The following is a 26,153-nucleotide window of genomic DNA, read 5'->3' on the forward strand; positions in this document are numbered from 1 at the left end:
ACTGTTACTGTACAGTGTGTCAACAAGTGTGTCTTTTTTATTTCTCCTAAGAAATTCAGTTAATACTTAAAAGACTCAAAGTCACATGAGCTATGAAAAAAGATGTTGTCAATCTCTTATACCCCAATGTTAACTAAATGTAATACTCAAATAGCTAAATATGCCACCAGTGGGTCAATAAAGCTGGAACTCTGTTAAACATCTCCATATGCAAGCGTGTGGGAAGGTGGTCTGGGAATTGAGTGGTCAGGAGCAGTTCTCTTTGTGTAAATAATGAGGCTATTATTCAGAAAACTATGCATTGTTCTCTCAAGACTCAGAAGATCAAAACATCCCCTACTGAAAAACCCAGCATTGCTGGTCACCAGCATAAGGTGTGTTTTTCATGCTGGGATCAACAGGGAAGGCTGGCTGCTGGTTTGCTGGTCAACGGCATGTAGAGCAGGAGTTCCTGTGGACCAGCAAACCAGTTTTACTTGAGAATATCATGATTATGAAGATTTTCATTTTCATGCTTCACCAGTTAGACCAGCACTATGCCAACATAAACCAGCCTGGAACAAGAGGGAATTCATGCTGGTTTATATTGGATTACTCAGCAGGATATTAAGGGCTGAAATGCACATTTGTTATCAACTGTTGTCAATTGAAAATATAAAGTAGAATGTAAAGTGTAGCTAAATATCTTATGCTATAGCTTAAGTAGCAGTCAAAAATGGTAATAAATCTGTAAAGTTAACTGTTAAATCCTAGCTGTGTGTGTGTGTGTGTGTGTGTGTTTTACCTGGAGGAGTGCATGCCTCAACTGAGGACTGCACTAGAACAGAGCGTCTCTTTGAGGGCATCGGCATCTTTCTCTCTTTATACTTTGCCAAGGCTGCTTGTACTGCTTCTGTATGAAGGTCTGTGGGGACACAGATAGCGGCAACATTAGATTAGACAGAAAACTACCATAAGACATCAGAAAAATTACATTTTCAAATCCCAAATGTCTACATGATATGACAGAACAGATATCATTATAATAATAAATTTACTGCAAGTAACCTAGCACCAAAGGCACCGCAAGCAGAGTAAATTCAGCATGTACAACAAGCATAACAATTAGATCAAAGCATGATCATCAGATCACTCTCAGAAAGAGAGAGACTCTGGAACAGATGCAGCTTCTTGCACGATTTCTGGCCACAGTACCTCTTGCGGTCTGGGCATTTGACACACAGGATTTGAACCCGCGACCTGAAAGGTTCAGGGCTTGTGGCTTAGCAAGTTGCACCACTCAGTTGGTGCTGTTTCACTAGGCTGCTGAGGAGAGTTAGAGACCCCTGTCACGGTTGTGCTGCATATAAAGGCACGAGGATGAAGATAAAGGTTCAAACAGTATTTAATAACATCCACAGGGTAAACTCCACACGAAGAACAGCAAGCAAACACAACCATACGTAAACGAGACCGGACAAGAGTGAACTGAAAACACAGGACTTAAATACACAGACAAATGAGGTGATTAATGGTAACACAGCTGGCAGTGATGACGAATCAAATTAGTGACGACAAACTAGTGGCGGGAAATGGTGCAACTGAGTCCAAAACAGGGTGACATCGTGACATAACGCCCCCTCCCGGAAGGAGCGACCTCGCGCTGTTGAAGAGGTGAGAAGAGGTGAGGTGAGGTGAGGGAGGGAGGGAGGGTGAGAGATTTGGAGGTGGACGAGGAACAGAAGAAGGGCTGGTAAGAGGAACAGGTAGACAGACAGGCAGAGAAGACCAGGGAGGTGAAGATGGTGGAGTCGTCCAGGGGGTGGGCTTGAGCAGGGATGGCCTGATGGTGCTCAAGGCCACAGCCAGGACGGCATCCCACGGTGGCGTTGCTGGAGGGAGGAGCCAAGGGGATGAAGGTCTCCATGCCACCCTGGGGACGAGTGGAGGTAATGGAGCTGATGGAGGTGGATCCCTAGGTGCAGACAGAGAGCCGAAAGAGCGGAGTGATGCTGACGGTCCCCGAGTCCACGACGGAGCTGCACCGAGATGGAAATAGGGTACCATAGGGCTGAGGTGGAGCTGGAACGACTGAGGTCTGAGGCGTAGCATGAGCGAAGCCGGAGCCAAACAGAGGCATAGGGGTGGAGAGCCGGAGTGTAGCGAATGGCCCGCAAGTCTGTAGTGATGTGATGCCGATGTCTGAGCCAGGCGGAGCCGATGGTCCGAGGGAGTCCAGTGGAGCCGAAAGCTCGATAGTCGCTGGTGAAGTCGAGGGAGGAAGGATCGAAGGCGAAGGAGTCAAGATGATGGGCTGAGATGGGACCTGAGTCCAGGGACGGAGCCACGGGATCTCCACGCCCAGGAGAAGCTGGCTCACACCCAGGTGTAGCCGCACCACTGAGAGGAGGCCGACGAGGAACTGATGGGAGACAGTGAGGGCTGGAGAAGGGACTGATGATGAACAGAGGGATTGGCGGAAAACAAACAATTCTGGTACAAAGTCTGGAGAGGGGCCGGAACAGCTCATCCAAAATAAAGCAGACAGTCTCGGGAGGGATTAAGGGGGTAGGGGTTCTTCCTCTCCAAAATCAAAGCAATAGTTCAGAGTGCTGGCCAGAAACTCACTCTCAGTGGCGGGAGTGTGCGCGGGGATCCTTACTACACCCTCACACTCATCACGAACTGATGCAGCCGGCTCGCACGCCTGGTCAGGCTCGCTGTGCTCCGGCTCCACGGCCATGTTTCGCTCAGCTAAATTCATTGCTGGCTCCTGCTCTGTCTGGAGGTTCCTGATTAGGAGTGGGGCTGGTGTTGTCGTCATCGAAGCCGACAGTGAAAGACAATCCACAAAATGCCAGCACCCACTCCACATATGCGGCGAAGCTCCCTCGAGGTCCCTCCCTGGACAACTGTGCCTTTGTCAATGTGTCGGGTCCAATGTAGAGGAAGGAACAAAGGCAGTTGTCCGGGAAGTTCGACTGATGTGCAAGGAATTCTGTCACATGTGCCTCGAGGGAGCGATTTCCCTGCTCAAGGCAGATTAACAGGAACGAGGGAGAGTCCATGATAATGGGGAAGAAATAACAAAAAAAAACACTGATACAAAACAAAACAAAAACATGCCGCAGTCTATATCACTTTATGGTCCGGTCTTCTGTCACGGTTGTGCTGCATATAAAGGCATTAAGATGAAGATAAAGGTTCAAACAGTATTTAATCATATCCACAGGGTAAATCCACATGAAGAACAGCAAGCAAACACAACCATACGTAAACGAGACCGGACGGGGTGAACTGAAAACACAGGACTTAAATACACAGACAAATGAGGTGATTAACGATAACACAGCTGGCAGTGATGACCAATCAAATTAGTGACTATGACGACAAACTAGTGCAACTGAGTCCAAAACAGGGTGACATCGTAACAACCCCAAATTTGGTCAGATTAATATTCATTACCATCACCACAAGTGTGCCAATTTTCACCATTTCCCCATGTTCTGTTCATAGGGCTACCATAGACAACCATTCGGTAATAATAATCATAAAGTAAACTAACACTTACAATAATAACCTTCTCGCCAGGGTACCTGAATAATATTACAGTGTATATTATATTATATTATATTATATTATATTATATTATATTATATTATATTATATTATATTATAGTGCTTTGATGTTCTTAGCCTTTTGTTTTTCGAAACAAGAGAACAATATAAGGTCGATCTCTTGGAAAAGTACAAATACACCTCTGCTTGCTTAAGTCACATGATTTGATGAATCATTTATATTAATTCACATGCAAAAGTTAAATAATGAAACATGCAATAGTGATACTGAACCCTGTGAAAAAGAAGTGCACTTAGCTATATTGAATGTTTACTTATAGTGTACTTCAAATCATAAAAGTGTATTTAAAAAAAACTTGCAGTCAGATAATATTAATGAATTAAAAGGCCACTTACAGCGAGAGCATTTAAAGACAGACACTTTCATGACTATTTCTTAACACACTTAAGTGCACTTTCTTCGTAATAGTGTTAAATGAAAAGTTTTACTTTTAAATCATGTTTTAATAGTCTTTTGTCGTGCTTTAAAGACGTTCACTTATTTTGATGTGCTGACGAACATACTACAGCACATATAAAGTACTTGATAATTTTAACTGTAGTGTGTTATTCAACATTACATTTAAAGATAATATATTATAAATGTACTAAACTACAGCTTCACCATTATAAATGTGTAATTACAAATATATTTAAATTCACGACAAACAAGTTTAAATAGAAATGTTAGTTTATCATAAATGCTTGTCAGTACATTCAGCAGTAACTTTAACCATATTTCAAAGACAATAGAATTATTAAATTACATATGAAGAGTTCAGATGCAAAAGCCTCTAAGTGCCATCTGAAATTTTCTTCTAGAATGATAATTTTTATCAAGCTTGTATATTTAAGTTAAATAATTTCACTTAAATGGCATTGCAAATTACCTATTAATTGTCATTTAAGTGAAATTACTGACCTTAAATATACAAGCTTTATAAAAATGAAAAAAAAAAAAAAAAAATTCTAGAAGAAAATTTCACATGGCACTTAGAGGCTTTTGCATCTGAACTCTTCATATAAAGATGTACTCTACTAAAGTGGGTCAAAAACACTCTAAAGTTCAACTGATTGCATTTGATATAAATTTTAACTAGAATTCAATTTCATTTAAATGAAATGTATCATGCAATTAAGTGTAAGAAAACATTCAGTTCACACGTACGTAAGAATATTCTAATAAAGTATATTATTTTCCATATTACTACAGATTATGCATTATTTTTGAAGTACTCTTCTATATAAGTATGATAAAGTGCACTTCTCTTTTGCAAGCATCACTCTCTGAGTGTGTGTGGAGCTGGTTTAGCAGAGGAATGCCCGTGCCTGATCTGAAGCGCTCATCCCGTGAGTTCGCCACCCGGGGCTTGTTCTGTTTGGAGCCCGGAGGAGCCACCTGTGACGACGTGTGGATCCTATGATCTATCTGCAGAGACGGGTCTACACCTGCACACAACAGAGACCACAGCGTTATCATCTCACACACACACAGGCATCACTTCACTTTCCACGCTTGACATCTCACCCATGAGCAAGCTAACTGTGACGTAAAGGGAATGCAGAAAGACAGGTGAAGCGCTCAGCGGGAGAAATCACGGTACATCAAGAACCTACAAAACCAGCATTACAGAATAAAGGTCTCTAAACTGTGCAGTGAAGCTGTTCCACATATCAGGCCCACAGAAACAGACACAAGTAAATAATCTTAGGGTGAGTAATTTACTTGTAATAAGTGACACTACTCAGTTTCAGCACATTTAGATGGCAACATAAATCCTCTCGTGACTTCAGACTTCTCTGCTCTCCGGGAAACACAACACCTCGAGATCAATGGTCCTCTACACCACATCTGAGCTCTCATGGTGATCAGTGCTGAAATACCAGAGTATTCATCAAACATGACACACACACAGATCTTACATTACATCCACCAGACTAGAGTTTCAGCTGAGGCTTACCACTGAGAACTTCTCACCAATATGAATTACTTCAAACTGGCATATAAATAAATAAATATTATAACAATTGTACATCATTTATTTATAATGTACAGGGGTGTTTCAAGACCTATTTTAGGGGGCGGCCTGTCGTCTCAGCCTCTTTAAAACTATAACCTGAAGCTTGAAACCATTCAGCCTTAAAGTGACTTACCGTCTGTTTCAATAATGTTAATCAAACAACAGAAGAAAATGTAGTATTTACTTTGTGCAGTTATACAGCTTTCACAAGCGCTGTTTATATGATTTTAGAACTTTTAAATCTCTTGTATTTATTTATGCTATTGCTTGAAATGTGATTATTTGTTCTTATTTTATCATTGACTGTTCACTGTTGAACGTTATATTAGTTAGGATAGTATTACGTGTTTGCTGTGATTGTAAATTGGAATCGAGAATTGTGAAGTTTCACTGCATCGTAAGTTTACATAGGTCAAAAACAACGAAAGCAATAACTTTGTTTATTTATTTAGGCAGTGAATGTTAGGAGTAGTAATACCTGTTAGTAATAATGATACGATTATAGTTGTCTAGCATTTATATTCATTAAACTTTTGGTAGCACTTTATTTTACAGTCCATTTCCGCATGTGTTTATTACAGTTATTACAATGAATGGGTAAAATCAAGGTACTAACCCTGAACCTGACCTTAACCCATGTAGTTGGCTATTTGTCTCATCGGCTATTGAACTCTCTCATCTATCACTCACCACATCATTCCCGTATGTGAGTGTATGTACATGACTTTCTTCAGATAAACGTAAAGATTTTTAGGACAACAATCCTGAATGAGTCCATACTGAATGTGTGATCCATTCGACCCCAGCGGATGAATCAATGTCTTCTGAACGGTTGACACTCAGAATGATAGTGTGTAAGAAAAACACTACATATATTTTTATAATCTTTATCTGAAGACAGAAAATCACACACATCGGGGACTGCGAATATATCACATGTACAGTAATAGCCAAAGCCTGCAGAGGATGCACTCACAGTGAGAATACATGATTATGCTTCACCTCTTCATTTACACCTTCTGACTGAATGTTGAATCTGAGCTCAATGTCAGGGTTATTCCTGTGAGTTTGGAGGAGCTTCACCTTGAGGAAGGTTAAGGCTGATGATTCACGCAGCGCTGCTTACATAAGATCCAGCACTGCAGCAGAAACCAGAACTCAGAGAGAGCTGTGACCTCGATCACACCAGAGTCCAGTGAACGCTCACAGGTTCAGCATTAAGCCTAATGGTGCACAGCTTATTAAACAATTAAAAGTAAATGTGTGCATTAAAAGCACAATTTCGGCAACGAGAATGTTTCTGAGCCAAATGAAGATAAAGATGTGTTCTGGCGACTGGCGTGTTTGTTGAACCAATCAGATAAGAGTAAACCTAGAGTCATCGAGAAGCTCATCTGATTGGCTACATGAAGAAGTTGGACCCGCCCTCCTCTTCACGCTTGCAAAACTCAGTGAGTGAGAGTCTCGTGCCAAAACTGAAGCGCAGGTAAAAGAAAGACGCAACTGTACAAATCGGGTTATTTCGGGAACTTTTTTGCCTCATGTACACAACAAGTCATTTAGACATTTGCAACAGTTTTTTTTTTTACACAAAGTTTGATTTTACGCAATGAATCTGTTTTGCAGTTCCTGACTCTTGCTTTCGGTTGCAAATTGCCGTTCACAGGCCTGCAATGCTTTTGGCCGTATTTGTGCGCAAAAACCGTGCCAAAAGTGTAAGCGTGGAAAAATGGAAGTCAGAGGAATACAGATTATATTTATTTTGCGTTAGCATGAAGCTGCAGTTTCACTATACATGCATTACACTTACCAATAACAGTTAAATGCTGCAAATATTTTTTCTTACACTTGAAAGGCGATTTGCACCTTTACAAATCTTCTCTTGCGCATGCAAATTTAATTTATGCTTGCAATCTTATGTACACTTTCACAAATCTTTTGATGTCAAGCGAACACAGGGAGAGATGAAGGACATCCAAGACTAACTGCATTTAAAAAACAGAGTCCTGCTTTTGTCATAGGATCTAAATAAAACCAAACTATCTATTCTCTGTGAAACTTTGACATGGTGGAACATCTATCACAGGTTAAGACAACTAGTGACCTTTTACCTTTGTGTTAAACTCGTTTTTTTCTTCTTGGAAAGTCAAAGCAACTGACACAGGATTGTTTACCTCCTCCCAAACCGTTTGCCTAGCAACCAGTTCATACTGACCTCTTGACCCCGGGAACATGGAGGAGCATTCATTATCATATATCTCATATCCTACACAACCACACTGAGCTCAGCGAAGCTCACTTACTTCACCAAAGCACACGAGGACAGATCAACACACGCGTCGCACACTGTACGACTAGTTCAGGGTGAGGAGAATATTCTGCACTACATTATTTGTTAATCCTGCTGTTATTATTGAGACTTGCTGCTGATTATCACAGAAAATATGTTGAAAAACATTGAAAAACATGACATTCCCCTAAACTTTTGAATGGTAGTGTATTCACATCTGTCTTGAACAACACTCAATGACAATTTAGACAAATGTACAGATCAAATGCCACATATTTGAGAATAGAAGATTCAATATAAGTGTTTATTTTTGTTATATTTAACAAAAAGTAAACCCTCTGGGTTGCTGTGTTCCCCATTGACTTTATACTGCAAACATGATTGTTATTCCTTCAGCTCTGTCTTATTAAAACATCTCTTGTTTCCTCTGTTATTAAGTCCATCATAACTGCTTCAGGTCTTCTCAATAACTGCACAGTCTCAGCATTATAACACTGCTGCTGTCTCACTCAGGTCCTGTGAGGGCTGGACTGGACATGCACAGTTAGTCTGGCTCTGGTTCTGGGAAACCTCCAATCCTGCCTAACTCAACAAAAGCTTACTCACGGCTAAAGTTGTATGAGGACAATAAGACACAGTGTGCAACATCAAAAGAAGGGAGGGACTGCTGGTTCATAAGCGCTAACACACACACACACACACACACTGAATGTGTGTAATCTCAACAGCTTCACAAAAGCCCAACTATGTGCAAAGATAACTCAGCAGTAAATGCTACAAGTCGCTCCGTCCAGTTGCTAAGCGAGTAAATGTCCCTGATAACCAACCAATCACATTCCAGCTTCCAGACGACTGTTACCAGTCAGATCTGGACGAATGTTTCAGAAGATGCAACAATTAGAAGATTTTTAGGAGATGTGCCAGCCTTCATGACTGAGCTCTCATTAGGAGTTTTGATCGTAATGAGCTTTAATTGGTGACATAAACAGGCAGATTTGAGATTTCGCTGCTTAGATTTGTTCAGCTCTAGTGGGCGAGTACAACACTGGCGAACTGGAGAACTTTCCAGCAGAAACTGTGTGCACTTTTCCTCTTTGTTCTGAGTTAGAGGACATCAGCTGTGGACATGACCACACAGATTCAAAGACTAATGCATAATGTGAAATCTTTGTGGCCTCTTTGACATCTCTCGTGAAAAGCAGTGCACTTACTTGTACTGAATGTGCACTTGTAGAGTATTTCAAATCTTATATATTTTAAAATGCTGTACTTGCAGATAATATAATATTGATGAAATAAAGACCTCTTAAGTGCACTTAAAGGACTGCACTTGTATTTATGTTTTATCATTATGCTTTTAATCATTATGTCTTAAAAATCTTTTGTCATGCTTTAAAGAAGTACACTTATTTTGATGTGTCGACTTGATTGAGTTGAAATTTAACTGTAGTTTGTTATTCGATATTACATTTTAAAGTTTTAAAATGTACTAAATTGCAACTTTATCTATATAAATGTGTAATTATCTTCATCCTCTGAACCCCCCCACCTCCACCACCTCCACCACCTCCACCTGCCTAGATCTGCTTTGGGATTTATGTATGTCTATTTTTATTTAATTTCAATGAACATGCAATTAAGTGTCTGCAAACATTACATTCATTCAAGTATATTCTTTTTAAGTACATGTATATTATTTCTGCAATAAGTGATCTTTTCCAAAGTATGCTAAAGTGTACTTCCTTTACTCGACCCGCAGAGCACAGAGAGCATCATGGGAGGAAGTGTGGAGGTCTGAAAAGAGAAAGCCCTCGCCGGAGAGCCATCTCTGCTGCAAGGCTGATTTAAAATCAAGTCCCGATTCTCCGTTTCAAAGCCAAACCAAAAGTATAGAGTGGGGGCCCAGACAGACGTTCACTTTTCCACAAGCCACCGCAACCATCATAAAATACGTATTCAGGGCCATTCTATAATTAAACCTACACAAGGAATACAGATTGAGCATGCAGAGAGGGGCTGTTCGAGATATTGACCGTCGCGTGTGAACAGAATCACCAAAACAGATGCCATTGATCTGGAACGGGGAGACGACCTGTAACCTCTCCACGGATGTTCAGGTCCGTCGGCGTTTCCCAGCAGTGCCGTTACTGTGAACTACTGTACAAATATAAATATTAAACATCTTTTTTTTTTTTTTTATTGAAATAAAGCTAATATAAAATAAAATATAGGCCTAAATACTAAATGAAAAATTAAACATAACCAAAAGTCAGAAATGTTGTCTTGGCAATTAAATGAAATGGCTAAAACTTACACTAAAATGAAAACTAATTGAAAAATGTACTAAATATTTATGGTATATAATAATATTAAAGTAACACTGTTTCCTACAACATCAGTGTAGAGAAAAGACAATTGTGTGCAGTCTTGTTCAGGTCCTGATTAATTCACCCTCAAATCGTTTGATATGTTTTTCTTTTTCATTCAAATGTGGCACGTCAATGTCACCGTTATGTTCAGTGTGTCTTAGTTATGGACTTTTAGTTTGTTTTCATTCACATCATGTGTTCCTTTGTTTGATTTTCCCGCCACTCCTTTGTTTCTATGGTTACTGCTATTAGTTCATTCTGTTCAGGTGCACGTCATTAATTATCTTGTCTGAGTCACTAAGTTCTTCCCTCACAGTTCTTCAGTGTTCGGTCATGTAGTGTTCGGTCCGGTTACATTGAGTGTGTGTTGCCCTGCCTTATCTGTGACTGTCAAGATACATCAAGCCAGGACACAGAATAATGTTAATAACATTAGGTGAAAAACATGAATGAGATGTTAGAGCATTGTCATTTAGGAAGTTTTTCTATGAATAACAATAAATATTTCAGTCTGTTCCTCACACAGAGCTATTATATGACTGCAGTATTCTCGGAAAACAGCGCAGAAGTCCAATACACAATTTTTGTGATACTTTTAAGGTGATTTTTGGATCTCAACAGCTCCTGTCCCCAATTCACTTTCTTTTTATCGAAGCAAGCAGTGTGAGCATTCTGCTAAATATCCTCTTTTGGACTTACACAGAAGAAAGAAAATCATATAAGTTTTGAATGACATAAATATCTAGTTAAATCATGAGACGCAGGCCTTTACATGCAATCTGCAAGCAATCACATCATTACTGCATGACACGATCCTGATCCTGCAGCCAATGAGATCGCTTGCTCCACATTTGAATAGTCTGGTTCAGTGTTTGCTGTAGGCTGTCACAGTCATCGTCTGCACCTCTGTCTTCTCCGCACTACAGTTCCCAGAATCCTCCTTCATCATCACCTGCTGTTCGTCATCATCATTATCTTAACCTCCTTCACCTGTGTTCCTGTTATCATCATCTGCATCACCTGTCTTGTGTTCATCTGTGTGTGTATTTAAGTTCCTGGTCTTCACTTGTCTTTTGTCGGCTATTGTTTGTGCACTAGCACACTGTTTCGAGTTTGTTTGGATTTTGCCTATGGAAATAAATATTGAGTATTTTATATCTTTGCTTGACCTTCATCTTCTTCTTCAACCTGCTGACGTTACATAGGCTAGTTCTTCGTCAAAAATCGCACACTCTCTTGAGGAGGTCCTTATTTTGAATAAGTAACTACTTCACAACCGCAAAAAAATGATGTTCCATATAGTACAGATGTGTGTAGTATGAATGTAATCTGGACGTACTGCATTCACTATGTTGTCATGATCATGAATTCAGACTGCAGAATTCTTGGAAAACAGCGCAGAAGTCCCATGGACAATTTTTATGATTCATTTACGGTGATTTTTGGACCTCAACAGCTCTGATGACAGCGCCAGTTGCATCGTGGGCTCATGGGATAGTAAAGTGTCCATCATATGCACACTTCAGAATCTCGCCGGAAGTAGTAGGTCATCCGGGGACTCTGTCTACTCTTAGTACTGGGACTGTTTTTTGCCTACTGTATAGTAGTGAAGTATGCGATCTCAGATGAGCCAATCAGAGCTCCTCTGAACCCCTCCACCTCCCCAGCTCCACCTGCCTAGATCTGCTACAGGATTTATGTGTCTGTTTATGCAGCATCAGCAGATCTTTCATGCTCACAGCAGCATCTGTGGATCTACTAGCAGTAGCAAGAGCATACTTGATTAGCAGCAGCAGAAATAATCAACAGCAGCAGCAGTGTAGCAGATAAAGCCCACCAAAACCTAATACATTAACACTGCCATATTCAATAACATGCTATTTAGAAAGCTGTCATGATCTAAAATAATGAAATCATTTTCTATTTTGGGTGAACTATCCCATGCTTACTTGGCTGTTTTAAATAAAAGACATGAATAAAATAAATTTAAGAGTCCAAAAGGAAGAATTTCTTACATTTTAGAGGTGAAAGAGCAAGGATCCATAAATAATTATCACGTCTATATTCAGCGTATGGAAAGAGATATCATGCCTGGATATATGGGCAGTTGCTAGCCACCCTAAACCAAACAACAAAGACACACACCACATAATTGAGAGTTTGAGGCAGTCTGAACCCTGCACTTAGTTTTTAGTTTTATAGTGTGGATCGCTCCTCTTCCCCATCGAGACACACACACTGTTTCCATTAGCTCAGAGTATCCTTGACAGAGCTGAAACCATCGATGTATTTCAGATCATCCAGACCGCAGTCAGATTCAGAGCTCTCGCAGAGGTCGGAGAGGTGACACAAGCGAAGACTTTATAACCTAGACATGCACCGTGAGCAACAACACAGTGGCTGTGCAATACAGTGGATAAGAGCGAGCTGTTTACCTTGTATCTGGGGTATGTAGGGCGCCAATAATTTCCCTCTTTTCTTTTCATAGCCTTTCTGTGTGATGTCACCTATAGAGAGAGAGAGAGAGAGAGACAAAGGGATTGTGATGAATCATGTATTCTGTGTTTGTAAAGCTGGCATCACATTGCTCAGAGTCAGCCCACTGTCCTGGCACAGCAGGGCACCGAGAAAGTCCTCCGATCCGCCACACGGCCCGTAAACACACAACAATCCCCGGTATAAACACACACACATCACTGAGGCCTCCAGTGTTCACTCCTAACTTTCCTTTTGCTGAAGAAATATCTTCATGTATCAAAACAACCCTGCATGAATGTCCACCCGCACTGCAATAACAACCTCAAGGAGATACTCACCTAATCAAACCCTTACTTTTGCTTTTGCAAATAACTATAGTCAGGTTGATTCAGTGATGTGGAATCATCAAATAAAGTTCCCCAAATAAATAAGACAGAGGAAGGCCGGTTGACCGTAATATAGTGTGATGTGCTTGAGTAGTGCAAACTTGAGTAGTGTGCGGGATTTATATTACAAAACAATATATGTTTTGCAGTGGCAGATTTATACTGGTTAGTACTGATGGACGCTAGTCAATCAGGGGTGCGTGCAATCAGAACAGTCCTTTTAGTGAAGCTGGGCAAGTTCAGCTAGTTATGAATGTTGGTGAGAATACCAGCATGGAGAACACAGCACACAGTGAGACTGGAGGTTAAAGGGATAGTTCGCCCAAAAATGATATTTAAGCCATGATTTACTCACCCTCAAGCCGTTCGAGATCCATATGTCAATCTTTTTTCAGACGAACACATTTTCAGTTATTTTAGAAAATGTCTTAGATCTTTCAGTGGTTATAATGTGAAGCAATGGGGTCCAGCTGCTTCAAGTCCCAAAATGTGCATGCATCCTTCACAAAAGTAATCCATCCGGCTCCAGGGGGATAAACGAAAAATATAAAAATATACATATTTAAAACTTTATAAATGAAAATAACTGGGTCGTGATGCGTCGTGACGTAGAACGAACGTGACAGCGCAGCCAAAGAGCAGAGCAAAACAAAACTTGACGTTCGTTCTACGTCACGACGCTTCCTACACTACGTCCTACGTCATACGCCAGCATCCATCTCTGTGAACGCGCACCGACCGCCACCGGAAGCCAGTTATTTTCGTTTATGAAGTTTTAAATATGTATATTTTTACGACAAAACCGCACGGATTACCCTCAGAAGGCCTTCGTTTATCCCCCTGGAACCGGATGGATTACTTTTGAGAAGGATGCATACACATTTTGGGACTTGGAGGAGCTGGACCCCATTGCCTCACATTATAACCACTGAAAGATCTAAGACATTTTCTAAAATAACTGAAAATGTGTTCGTCTGAAAAAAGATTGACATATGCATCTCGAACGGCTTGAGGGTGAGTAAATCATGGCTTAAATATCATTTTTGGCCGAACTATCCCTTTAAGTCACACTGCATGAATGGCTGCATCACATACACACTGTGAATCAATGCACTCGCATTCTCACGATTCCCTGTTTCTGTTTTCAAGGACTCTTTTTTTATATTCCTTTGTCTTTTTTTGCCTGTGTTTAGTTTCTGTTTCCTTAGTTGCCATAGTTATCCATCATATTGTGTATTTAAACGCTCAGTCTTCGTGTGCTCTTTGTCTTGTGTTAATGGTTTGTGCTGGCATGTATCTCTCGTTGGTTCCTTGCTTTTATTAAATGTTATTTCATCGTTTGTCTGCGTTGAGCCTCGCTGTTCTGGATTATCAAGTCAAGACAACACTTTACAACCATATTATTGAATTAAATCAATACTTTTATTCAGCAAGGATACATTAAATTCATAAAAACTGTGAGTAAAGACTTGGTTTCAAAAGATACACAATATGTAAGATTTCAAATATGCAGTTCTTTTGAATTTTCTATTAATAAAAGAAACCTGAACAAAACGTTTTACGGTTTCCACAAAATATGAAGCGGCAAAACTGTTTTCAACATTAATAATAATCATAACTGTTTCTTGAGCATCAAATCATCATATTAGAGTGATTTCTGAAGGATCATGTGACACTGAAGACTGGAGTAATGATGCTGGAAATTCAGCTTTGATCACAGGAATAAATTACACTTTACTATATATTCACATAGAAAACAGCGATTTCACATTATAATAATATTTCACAATATTTCTGTTTGTACTGTACTTAGTACAAATTAAAACATGGTCAAATCTGAGCGACCCCAAACTCTTGAACGGTAGTGAATATTCTCCAGTAGAGAATGTACTAATCTAAAACAAACCTTCAAACCTAAAAACATCACATTAATGCGGTGCGCAAGTCAGATGCAGCAGATGTTGAATAAATCAGCTGAGATTTATGGAATTCTTACTCCATACATACTTATTAAAGTGCAAGTCCACTGACACAGTTGGAGTGATTTTCCTCCCGCTGATACTGCTGACGGCAGTCTGGCCTCGGAAACACACGCTTAATAACAGGCTGTCCGGGACACATGCTGTAAACTAATGGAGACCTTCCCCATCAGTAATGCCACCACAGCACACGCTGGCACACTTCACTCTTCAAGCACACCGATGAGAAATCAACACATATAGAGCTGGAAACAGCAACACTGTGAGTCTGTGAGTCTTTCTTCTGGCAGACGGACTGAGAGAAGCAGGAGAGAGCCTCTCTGAGACGCCTGACCGTTACTATAGCAAGTGATCAGCTGGGACTATTGACACCAGACACATTAGAATCATAAAACAGGCCAAACAACCAATCAGGATTATAGTATTATGACAGTGAGAAAATTCATGGATCGTCAGTAAATGTTAATGTGTTTTTTTTGTGTGTGTGTGTGTTAACTGATAAATGGCTGATTAGTCTAATTAAATTAGAAATAAAACAACTAACAATAAAACTAACACCAATCAACTGATAAACATATATAAAATAATGATTAATGTCTAATTTAAAATGTTATGCTGTGCACTAGAAAAACAAAACTTAAATCAATCAGCAGATACAGATAAGCTTATAATTTTTTCATCTTAAATCCGATAACCGATCAATGAAAGCCGTGAGGACTGAAAAATAACGTGTGACACTGGTGCAGTTTGGGAACGCCGGAGCCTTGTGTCGGGATGCTTATTCCCGTGTTATCCTGCATCACCCTGCTTCACTCCAAGATCCCGGCATCTAAAGAAGCTTTTTCTCTTCTAACAAAAGCCATATTGATTCAGCGTGGAGGACGGCCCCGCTGACTGACACCACTAAAGAAAAGAGAGACTCCCAAACACATTCCCCTCCTCGAGCCTTTCCCAGCCGCCCGGAGAGGAGGAGGAAAACCTCTGAAAACACAGGAGGGGGCGCTGGGAAAACACAACACTCCAACAGCTGGGTCACCAGTCCACACGTCTAACCTGGCACTCACAACAGCCAGCACTGTCCCGTAGAGATGCGGCAGAGTCGACGCCGAAGGCCGGACATTTCGGCCGATACCGATAACCGATAATTCTGTATATTTGAAAGCCGATAACTGATATATTGGCCGATAAATCCAAATCCAAGTTTTTATATAATTTTGAGAGCCTGATTACTAAAAGAAAAGTCTCATCATTAAAAGCCACGTCCCAAACACAATTATAATGATGTTCTCATTCTAATTTAACGTAGCCGATATGACAGACATGTTGCGCTGAACTGTATTTCTCTTTTTTGAAGTGATTTCAATCATATTTCAAGCAATTCAAAACCATCATGATGAACAGAGTCTCAGCTGAAGGAAATAATACAATATTTATTCAAATTTTCTTATCGGGCCGATGACGACAACCATAAAAACGAACATAAATGAACATATATAGCGATATGGTGGCCGATATGTCGTGCATCACTAGAGACAAGACTCGTGTGTGAGAAAGATGGACGAGCTCACGGACGAGGTTTTCAGCAGAGGTGTGATCATCAGACAGACACACACTGCTGAGTGTGTTGAGTGTGTGTTCGGATGGCCTGAGTCACCAGCAGGAGTTGAGAGCTCTACTGTCTCCAGGATCATGGACACAATGCAGTACTGTACAGAGATCGGGCAGCTGACCTGACGCATGCATTATCTGCTCAACACACACACACACAATGAAGAGCTATTCTCCTGAACACACACACACACTCTCTGAGCCGCCTCCTTCTGTTACAGGACACCGCCGCTCATCCAGGCCAAGGAGGACATGTACCGAACGCAGGGTCACACAGTAGATCAGGCCTAACCTGATGTGTCCTTATACATCTGATACACACTAAACATGTACATGTCAGTGGATTGTACAGTACTTGCATTTGTTTTTACACTGTTACCCCAAACTATAACCCCTAATCCTAACTCTACTCTTACTACTAAACACAACCATAACTCAAACTCCTTAAAACGTGGGAATATTCCAGAATGACGTGTAGTTACACAGTGAATACAGTCTTGTGGGTATTTAATATTAATATATAGTCGTTAAGGACACTTGAATACAGTGCTGAGAATCAGTATTCATGGTATGTATGTAGTCTATACTAAAAATGCACCGATATTAAAAGTCTTTTTTGCAATAAATGTCTGATATAAAAAATATAATACTTTGTCTAAATAAATTAAACATAAAACACTAAAAACTAAAATCAATCAACTAAAATTATCGATACCGATAAGCCGATTTTATTTTCAAGTAAAGGCAGATAACTGATAAATGGCTGATATAAAAATTATATTTTGTCTAAATAAATTAATTCACTCAATTCTTTTTAATGTTACGGCCAATAACCGATAAATGAATGATCGCAATATTTTACAATATTTAATCTAAATAAAAAAAATTAGATCAAATGCTACAAGTGAATTTAGTCATCACAACATTATGATGTACAGTACGGAAATTCCTTTTGAGAGTGTTATTAAATTATTAATGATTTTAAAGGTGCGCTAGATGATGGCAAAAGTAATGTAAATATAAAAAAGGGTAAACGAACAAACGAATGTACAATCAAACATTCATTACGGGCCATTTTATGTTCAATATCAATCAATCAGGCTGAATTTATTAATATTTATCCAATATTAGACACTAACCAGCATGATAATCTATCCAGATCAGGAAAAACAGGCTGGCATTTCAAGCATGTGCTCGTACATGTTGAGCTTGAGCAGTCTGGCTTGCAACACTTCATGATCCATGTTTCTTCATGTTTCCACATGAATTCCTGTATTCGTACTGACTGATAGAGATGATAACTCACCCAGGCATATGACCATGAGCTAACTGGCCATTAAACAGAGACACTTGACCAATTACATGTTTTTATAATATCATTATTACAATGTGGTCACATTTACTATTGTTCAGCAAAATTTCACTGGCGATATTATCCAGTCATTTGAAAAGCAATCTGTGTATTCGGGAGATTTGTGTAACGGCGAAAATGTTCCCAATGGAGATTTTGCTCATTTTAATGTTCACATGATCTCAGCTGGGTCTGGAAGTCTGGACTTCTGTGCGAGATGCTCCTCAGGCTTCGCTACACTACTGACAAATATCACAGACTCACTGGCCACTGGCCACACCCTTCTCTCACTACCATTACTATCACATTGTTTTATTTATTAATCAATAGAGATGCTAAGAGGAACAATGAGGAGATGTGACTAATGTCCAGCCTCACAGCAAGAGCTTTATAAGATGCTCTAGTTCAGATAAAGGTCAATGAGGGGACGGTGGTACGGATGGGGATCAGGTGCAGGTCCCTTACATCAAACCAGAGGAACTGGCCATTAGCTGCTGATGACACACACACACACACACACACACTTATCTCTGCCGAACTGGGCAGATTCTGACTTCAAACATGAACCTGCAGGATAAACTGGAGAGGCACCAACTGATCCGTCACAGAATATTACTGGTTCATGTCTAAAAGTTCATGTGAAATGACATCCACAACCACAAAACATGATGTATTAGTGAGTGAAACAAGATATTCAATGAAAAATAATTATTATACATTAATCACATGACATGTGATCAAAGGATGTTTGTATAAATGAGGTAAAAAGACGAAAGACACGTAAAAAAAAAACATCCTTCAACTCTGTGTTAGTGAAAAAGAAGTACAGTTTAGCATAAAAAACAGCACTTATTATGTAAATAATATACTTTAGAAGTATGTACTTAAGTGTAACTGAATGTAATGTTTTCAGACACTTCACTGCATGTTATTTGCAGTTATATGGAAATGTATTATTGTGCACTTTTTAAAAGTGTGTTAAGAAACAGTCATGAAAGTGCACTTAAGTGGCCTTTAATTTCATTAATATTATATTATCTACAAGTATGGCTTTTTGAAAATATACGTGTGAGATTTCTAGTACACTACAGTACTTCCAATGAATGAAAGGCCCAGATGAAATCCTTTTTTTTTTTTTTTTTGTGGTAATTTCAGTGCTAATTCTGTGGGGAAATCTGCAGAATTCTGCACAAAGCATCATTAAATTGGCCAATTCCTTCCCCAGAGTTCCTGCGGGCACAGATTGTGTGCCAGCCTAGAAACAGGGCTAAATTATCCCAGCAGAACGCCTCGATCAACTCTTTCTTTTCCTCTACCACCATCATCATCATCATTACTGTGACTGCTGTCTATTGTCCATCACTCACTACTTCAAATGTTCCTCTCAGTCTCGTCTCTCCATCTCCATTATGTGTTCACCGCACACCAGACGTGTATTTATGTGCATCCAGCCAGACACTGACCCAGATTTCTGTCCCGAGGACTCGTTTCTCATTCCAGTGAGAGACTCTCATTTACAGGTGCCGCTCCATCTTGTTCTGGCGACACATGTGGTTTTGAGCCGCTACAAAACTCCCCATCCTTCAGATGACAGTAATTGACAGAGAGCAGAAAGATTAATGTCATAGGACAATAACTTCCTATTCCCAGTGGTGGGAGAACAACTGCCGCCAAACACGTGTGGAAGCATCAGTCTGTTCAAGACGATCTTTCTGATGTTAAAATACTCTCTCCTATTTAAGTTTAAAGCTTAAAGGATTAGTTCACTTTCAAAAAAATGTTTTGCTGTTAATTTACTCACCCCAATGTCATCCAAGATATCCATGTCTTTCTTTCTTCAGTCGAAAAGAAATTTGTTTGTTTTTTTGAGGAAAACATTCCAGGATATTTCTACACAGAATGGACTTCAATGGCAACCAACTATACCAATGTTCAAAGAAGGTTCAAATGTCCGTCTCAATGCAGCTTCAAAGTCTCGACACGATCCCAGTCGAGGAGTAAGGGTCTTATCTAGCGAAGCGATTTCTAAAAAAAAAACGGCGCCCCCTGCCGTATAACAGTGTAAACTCATCTATGGAGGGCAAACGCTCTGTCGCAAACAAACTGAAACCTTCCCATCTCTCTTGAATACAACACTGAAGTGATTGAGCTGCATTTCACCGACTGGCCACTAGAGACAGGCTGAAAGAGAGTCAGTCCCATAGACCTCCATGTTAAAATGGCCAAATTTACAGCAGAAAAAAACATGTTTACAGCCTGGAGCAAAAAGTGGTTTTGGTCTATATAGCTAATGTTGCCCTTCATGACGACTGTGAGGGGGGTGAATGTTTTTACAACTTATCCGTTTAAATTATATTAAGCCTTAAAGTTCTGCATAATTAAGGGCGTGGCCACTTGAGTGACAGGTGGTTTGCCGCTGATGTCACTGCTAGCCGTTTGTCTGTTAGCGTCACGTCACCTCAGCTAATCCGCCTCGCTGCACATTTCCGGTTATCCGGGAGTGACGCGTGGCCAAGATGGCGACGGCCGGCTCCGCCCACTTTGGGCTTCAGAAACGCTCTTCAGAAACACTACGGGTGATGTCACACACACTACGCCCATAGTGTTGTACAGTCTATGGTCGCAAAAGACGGAAATCTCATCAATGGTGGGGAAAGGGTTAATCGTGACATTTACTAGCATTTTCTGAGTGAAAATTGTTTCTACACCAAATTTTTTTCAGTGGTGCAGAAATTGTACACCAACTTTCAACACACAAAAAACAGTAAAAGTCTAGTAAGAAGACACTTCAAATACAACAACATCTCATATCACTGCTCATGAATAATTATCGTATGTTTACGCCTCTGAGGAAATCCCAAAAGCTGTGTTTAATCCACAACAAGAAGACGTGACACACACACACACACACACGAGCACGAACACACAAACCACCTGAGGTGCACATATTTCCGACAGGTCACACGGGTTTCTGAGAGCCCTGTCTCTTTAAACGGCCCCTGTCCCGGTGTCTCTGAGAGCCGGACCCCTGGGAGCCATTAGCCAGCGTTTAGGCATGAGCCATCACTATCAGTCCAGTCACATCCAGAATCAGAGACACATCTCCAGCGTAAGAGCCGGAAGACAGAACGAGCCAGGATCTGTTCATAATGACACACTCTAAAACATGCAGGGTGATTTTAACCCACATTTGGGTCAAATATGGACAAACCCAACCGTTGGGTTAAAAATGTAATTTAAAAATGTAACCCAACGGCTGGGTCCATATTTGACCCAAATGTGGGTTAAAATCACCCTGCATGTTTTAGAGTGAGTAAACGAATGATGCAGCAAGAGCTCGATGTTGAAGAGTGAGTGTGTGTGTGTGTGTGTGTGGTGTGTGTGTGTGTGTGTGTGTGTGTGTGTGTGTGTGTGTGTGTGTGTGTGTGTGTGTGTGTGTGTGTGTGTGTGTGTGTGTGTGTGTGTGTGTGTGTGTGTGTGTGTTGAAGAGTGTTCTGGGTGGGGACTCGGGGACGAGTTCAGAAAACACAACAGAACATCCTCTCGAACGGCAAGACGACCGATAAAGAGACGCTTTCATAACGAGAGTCTACTGTACGCCTGCCGTCAGCAAATCACAACACTTTACTCATCTGTTTATTTTTACGAACCGAAGTATGAGTTGAAGTTGATGTCTGTTTAGTAACATTATTTACAACAGAATATTTCTTTAAGGGGTCGTACTATAGATACATAGACTACATTTAAAAAACATGTAAATAAACCTTTGCAATATCAAGTAATAAACCAAACCAATAAACAAGAATTCTCAAAATCTCACACTCTTTCTCACCACCATCCCCCAACTCTCTCTCTCTCTCTCTCTCTCTCTCTCTCTCACACACACACACACACACACACACTCTCTCTCTCTCTCTCTTTAACAGGATCCAATGTCCTCAAATTGGCATCTTAAATCCCCAAACACACTGAATCTTCACATCACAGAATCACCAGGACATGAGATGAAAACAATAGGTGTGTGTGAAACAGCATCACACACTGCTCCTCTCCAGACCATAATGAAGCGTGTGTTGCCCACCACACCCACTGTCCCGCGGGCACTGATCACGGCTCTGCCAGCCTGCAGACACACTGACACGGTGGACACACACACACACACACACACACACACACACACACACACACACTGATCACGGCTCTGCCAGCCTGCAGACACACTGACACGGCGGACACACACACACACACACACACACACACACACACACACACACACACACTGATCACGGCTCTGCCAGCCTGCAGACACACTGACACGGCGGACACACACACACAAACACACACACACTGATCACGGCTCTGCCAGCCTGAAGACACACTGACACGGCGGACACACACACACACACACACACACACTGATCACGGCTCTGCCAGCCTGCAGACACACTGACACGGCGGACACACACACACACACACACTCACACACACTGATCACGGCTCTGCCAGCCTGCAGACACACTGACATGGCGGACACACACACACACACACACACACACACACACTGATCACGGTTTACTCCACCTGATGCCACCAGACTTCACTGACAGCAAACACACACTCAAAGACTCTGCTGGAACTGATGAACACATGAACACACTGATCTCGGCTTTCCTCTACACTCACTGTGTGTCTCACGCGGGTCCTCTTCATCTCTCCCTGTTCTAGACAGAGCTGATACCTGACCGAACACAACGAGGACACGGTCCAGTCCGAGCCACAGTCTACTGCCGAACATCTCACTCGAAACTGCACAGTTCATCACAAAGTAACACACTGAAATGAAGCAAGTAGAAAGACTGAGACTGTATGCTCTTGTCAAGTGAACTCCAGTAGTCTTTACAACTTTGAGAAATCACCGTTTACAGTGCGTTATGAACAATAATATTTTCCTCTGACGATGCAATTCATCCACAAACATAAGAGAGAAAATACATCGAAAAACACTGGAATCCTCATCATGATGACATCTACATTAGCACCACTGAATCAAACTAAAGCCATTCATACCAACAAAACTAACACGTATGGGACAAGTCAAGCTAAAGTACACGAAGTGAAATACACCATTTCAGTTCTTCACTTCAAAATTTCATGTGCAGTTCAATGTGTTGCATGCCATTTCTTTGTCATTATTGGTGAAATTCACAAGCAGTTTCTGAATCCTACACTTGTAGCTCTTTAATGCAACAACTGCAGTTTTTCCCAGTGTGTCCAAGTTTCCCATGATCCCTCACTCACCGCTGGATCAGCTCCGGTGTGAAACACTCACCCGGCTCCGGCTCTCTGAAGCTCACAGTCCCAGCGCTCGGATCTGTGTGTCCCAGTGACGCTGAGCTCATCTAAACCACAGTGAGTGCAGACGGGCCAGCGGAGAGAGAGAGAGAGAGAGAGAGAGAGAGAGAGAGAGAGAGAGAGAGAGAGAGAGAGAGAGAGAGAGAGAGAGAGAGAGAGAGAGAGAGAGAGAGAGAGAGAGAGCTGAAGTCAGCCGCCCGCGGAGAGAAGAGTGCAAACCTCTGCTGTCTCTCTCTCACACAACACACATACATACACACACATCCTCCGTCTGTCCTCCTCCCCCAAACCTCAGCTCTCTCTCTCTCTCTCTCTTACACACACACACGCGCACACACACACACACTTCCTCCCGTCTGTCCTCCCCCAAACCTCAGCTCTCTCTCTCTCTCTCTCTCTCTCTCTCTCTCTCTCTCTCTCACACCTCACACACACACACACTCACCCTCTCTCTCTCTCTCTCTCTCTCTCTCTAACACACACACACACACACTCACCCTCTCTCTCTCTCTCTCTCGCTCTCTCACACACACACACACTCACCCTCTCTCTCTCTCTCTCTCTCTCTCTCTCTAACACACACACACACCCTCTCTCTCTCTCATCCCGAGCCCAGCCGGCCTGACGGATTAGGGAACACTAAACCCCCGCCGTCCTCCACACACTCACACAGATAAAGCTTCTTCACGCCACCTATGAAGAATCTCCAGGTTTTGCACCATAGAGCTCAATATGGCTTAAACAAGATCTTAAAGATTCTTTAAAGCAATAGTTCATCCGAAATTAAAAATGGCCTCATGTCATGAAAACCTAACGTTCATAAATGAGAAACAAAAGTCTGACAAACTTATAATGTAATGTAAATCCATAGAAGTTTCAAGCTGATCTTTACCATGTAATGAATGTGAATGTGTGTTTAAAAATGTGTGTTTAAAATGAGAAAAAACACCACAATCATTTTTTTCTCTTGGTTTTCTTTGATATTTTATTCTATTTTAACATTTTGCAGAAAGATTGATGGGTTAACTACGAGCCTTCAATGATCCTCAACTTTTTACAGCAATTATCAAAGTTTGTGTTTTTACATGTATGAATATACTATTGTTCATTGTTAATTCATATTTGTTCATAATAGATTAACCAATGTTCATTTCTGCAATAATGTAGAAATTAATCAAATGAAATAATAAATGCTGAAAAAGTATTTTCTATTTTTGTTTATGATTTTTTGTTTTTTTTATATAAATGTTTGTTATTTCATATTTTATTTCCCTTCAAGATTTTTAGTGTATGTATGTATGTGTGTGTGTATATATATATACACATTTGAATATGTCCAGGTGCAAATAAGCACGATTTTCAGTGAATAATATATATATATATGCTCATGTAAATTGCATGTAAAGGTGCTATAAAAAAATAACTATTATTACTATTATTATTATTATTCACTGAAAATCGTGCTTATTTGCACCTGGACATATTCAAATTGTCAAGACAAGCTACAAATAATGTCTTCGGTGTCACTGATTTGCCATATTTAAATATATATGTGAATGCAAATGAGATTAACAGATGCGAGACTTCCAGCACATAATGCGAATCACATGATCCTGTCCTGTCATGTTTGTGACGACATCTGTGCCGGTTCAGCAGAAACTGAGCATCTCCTCTCGTGTTCAGGAACGGCACGAGGAGTAAACGATGACAGAACTCATTATCCATTTAAAGCACATTTTAAAAAGAACTAGAGAATAAAAAGTTCCTTGATGAGATTAAACAGGTTCTCCGACGCCTCTGTCAGGCTGTAAAGCACTTTTTGTTCTTACCGAATCCATTATTTACATATAAACAAGCACACACTCACACACGTAACACACACACACACACCTGCTGTGTCAGAAAGCACGCCGGACACAGATCTGCATTCATCGGCTTCACATCCAGTGTTCGGGAGGAATCCCGAGCCGTGAGACTGTTGACCCGTCTCTGACAGTGTGTGTGATCTTGTTAGAGAGAGAAAGAGAGCAGTGTTCTCGTGTGTGTTTCAGTGCGACCACCACACAACACACCAGAATACCAGACATACTGGAAAACACAGATAAATGTGACAAGTCACATGTGTTTTCAAAGACGACACATCACAACAAGCTCAAGACGCCGTTCATGCAGTTCCATCACGAACATTCAAGCGAACATTTCTGCTGGATTCGGGATGAAGTCTCACGTCTGAGATCTTTAGAGGAGTCGGAGAGCAAGATCTGTGTGGCCAAACGTGATCACAATGCAAGATTTACATCTAATCTTCTCAGTCAAAGTGTGAAACACAAGTGCTAGATCCTCTCTAATGCACTGTCTAATTACACACACACACACACACACACACCCTGAAGCATAAACACAGTGTAGGCGCCACCGGCTAATCAGCTTTAACAAGCTTTAGCGAGAAGAATCGAGCCATACACGGGATCTGCAGATGGTGTATCATACAGATCATTATTCATAAACCCTTATAACGCATCTTATAATCAATTCAGTGTTCTTGTAAATAACTGCAACCATACAAATCTGAGACAAAAAATGTTAAAATTTAGCCGACGTTGACAATAGCTGGGAAGATGTATGCGGTTTCATCAGAGTTGCTGATGTCTGAATTGTGAATAAATGACTCTTATGAACACGTTCTTTCACAAGTCGATCAGAAGATCAAACGTCACTGTGT

The 26,153-nt window shown here is 40.8% G+C and overlaps 1 protein-coding gene across 4 annotated transcripts in view; it reads right to left on the reverse strand.

Annotated features, from left to right (window-relative positions):
- The window catches only part of dip2a (disco-interacting protein 2 homolog A), a gene marked incomplete at its 3' end in the record, with an annotated part of 163,199 nt that overhangs the window by 58,632 nt on the left and 78,414 nt on the right, over positions 1-26,153 (reverse strand). For 3 of the 4 annotated variants that reach the window (XM_084123327.1, XM_084123326.1, XM_084123329.1), the window contains exons 2-4: positions 12,713-12,784; positions 4,927-5,046; positions 785-904 (exon numbers count right to left, since the gene is read on the reverse strand). In XM_084123327.1, coding sequence (XP_083979453.1) covers positions 785-904; positions 4,927-5,046; positions 12,713-12,784 — 312 coding nt within the window. The remainder of the gene's footprint in view (positions 1-784; positions 905-4,926; positions 5,047-12,712; positions 12,785-26,153) is intronic. The other variant, XM_084123328.1, reaches the window with a different exon arrangement.

This window comes from Abramis brama (genome assembly GCF_963993115.1).
Source record: "Abramis brama genome assembly, chromosome: 8".
NCBI lineage: Eukaryota > Metazoa > Chordata > Actinopteri > Cypriniformes > Leuciscidae > Abramis > Abramis brama.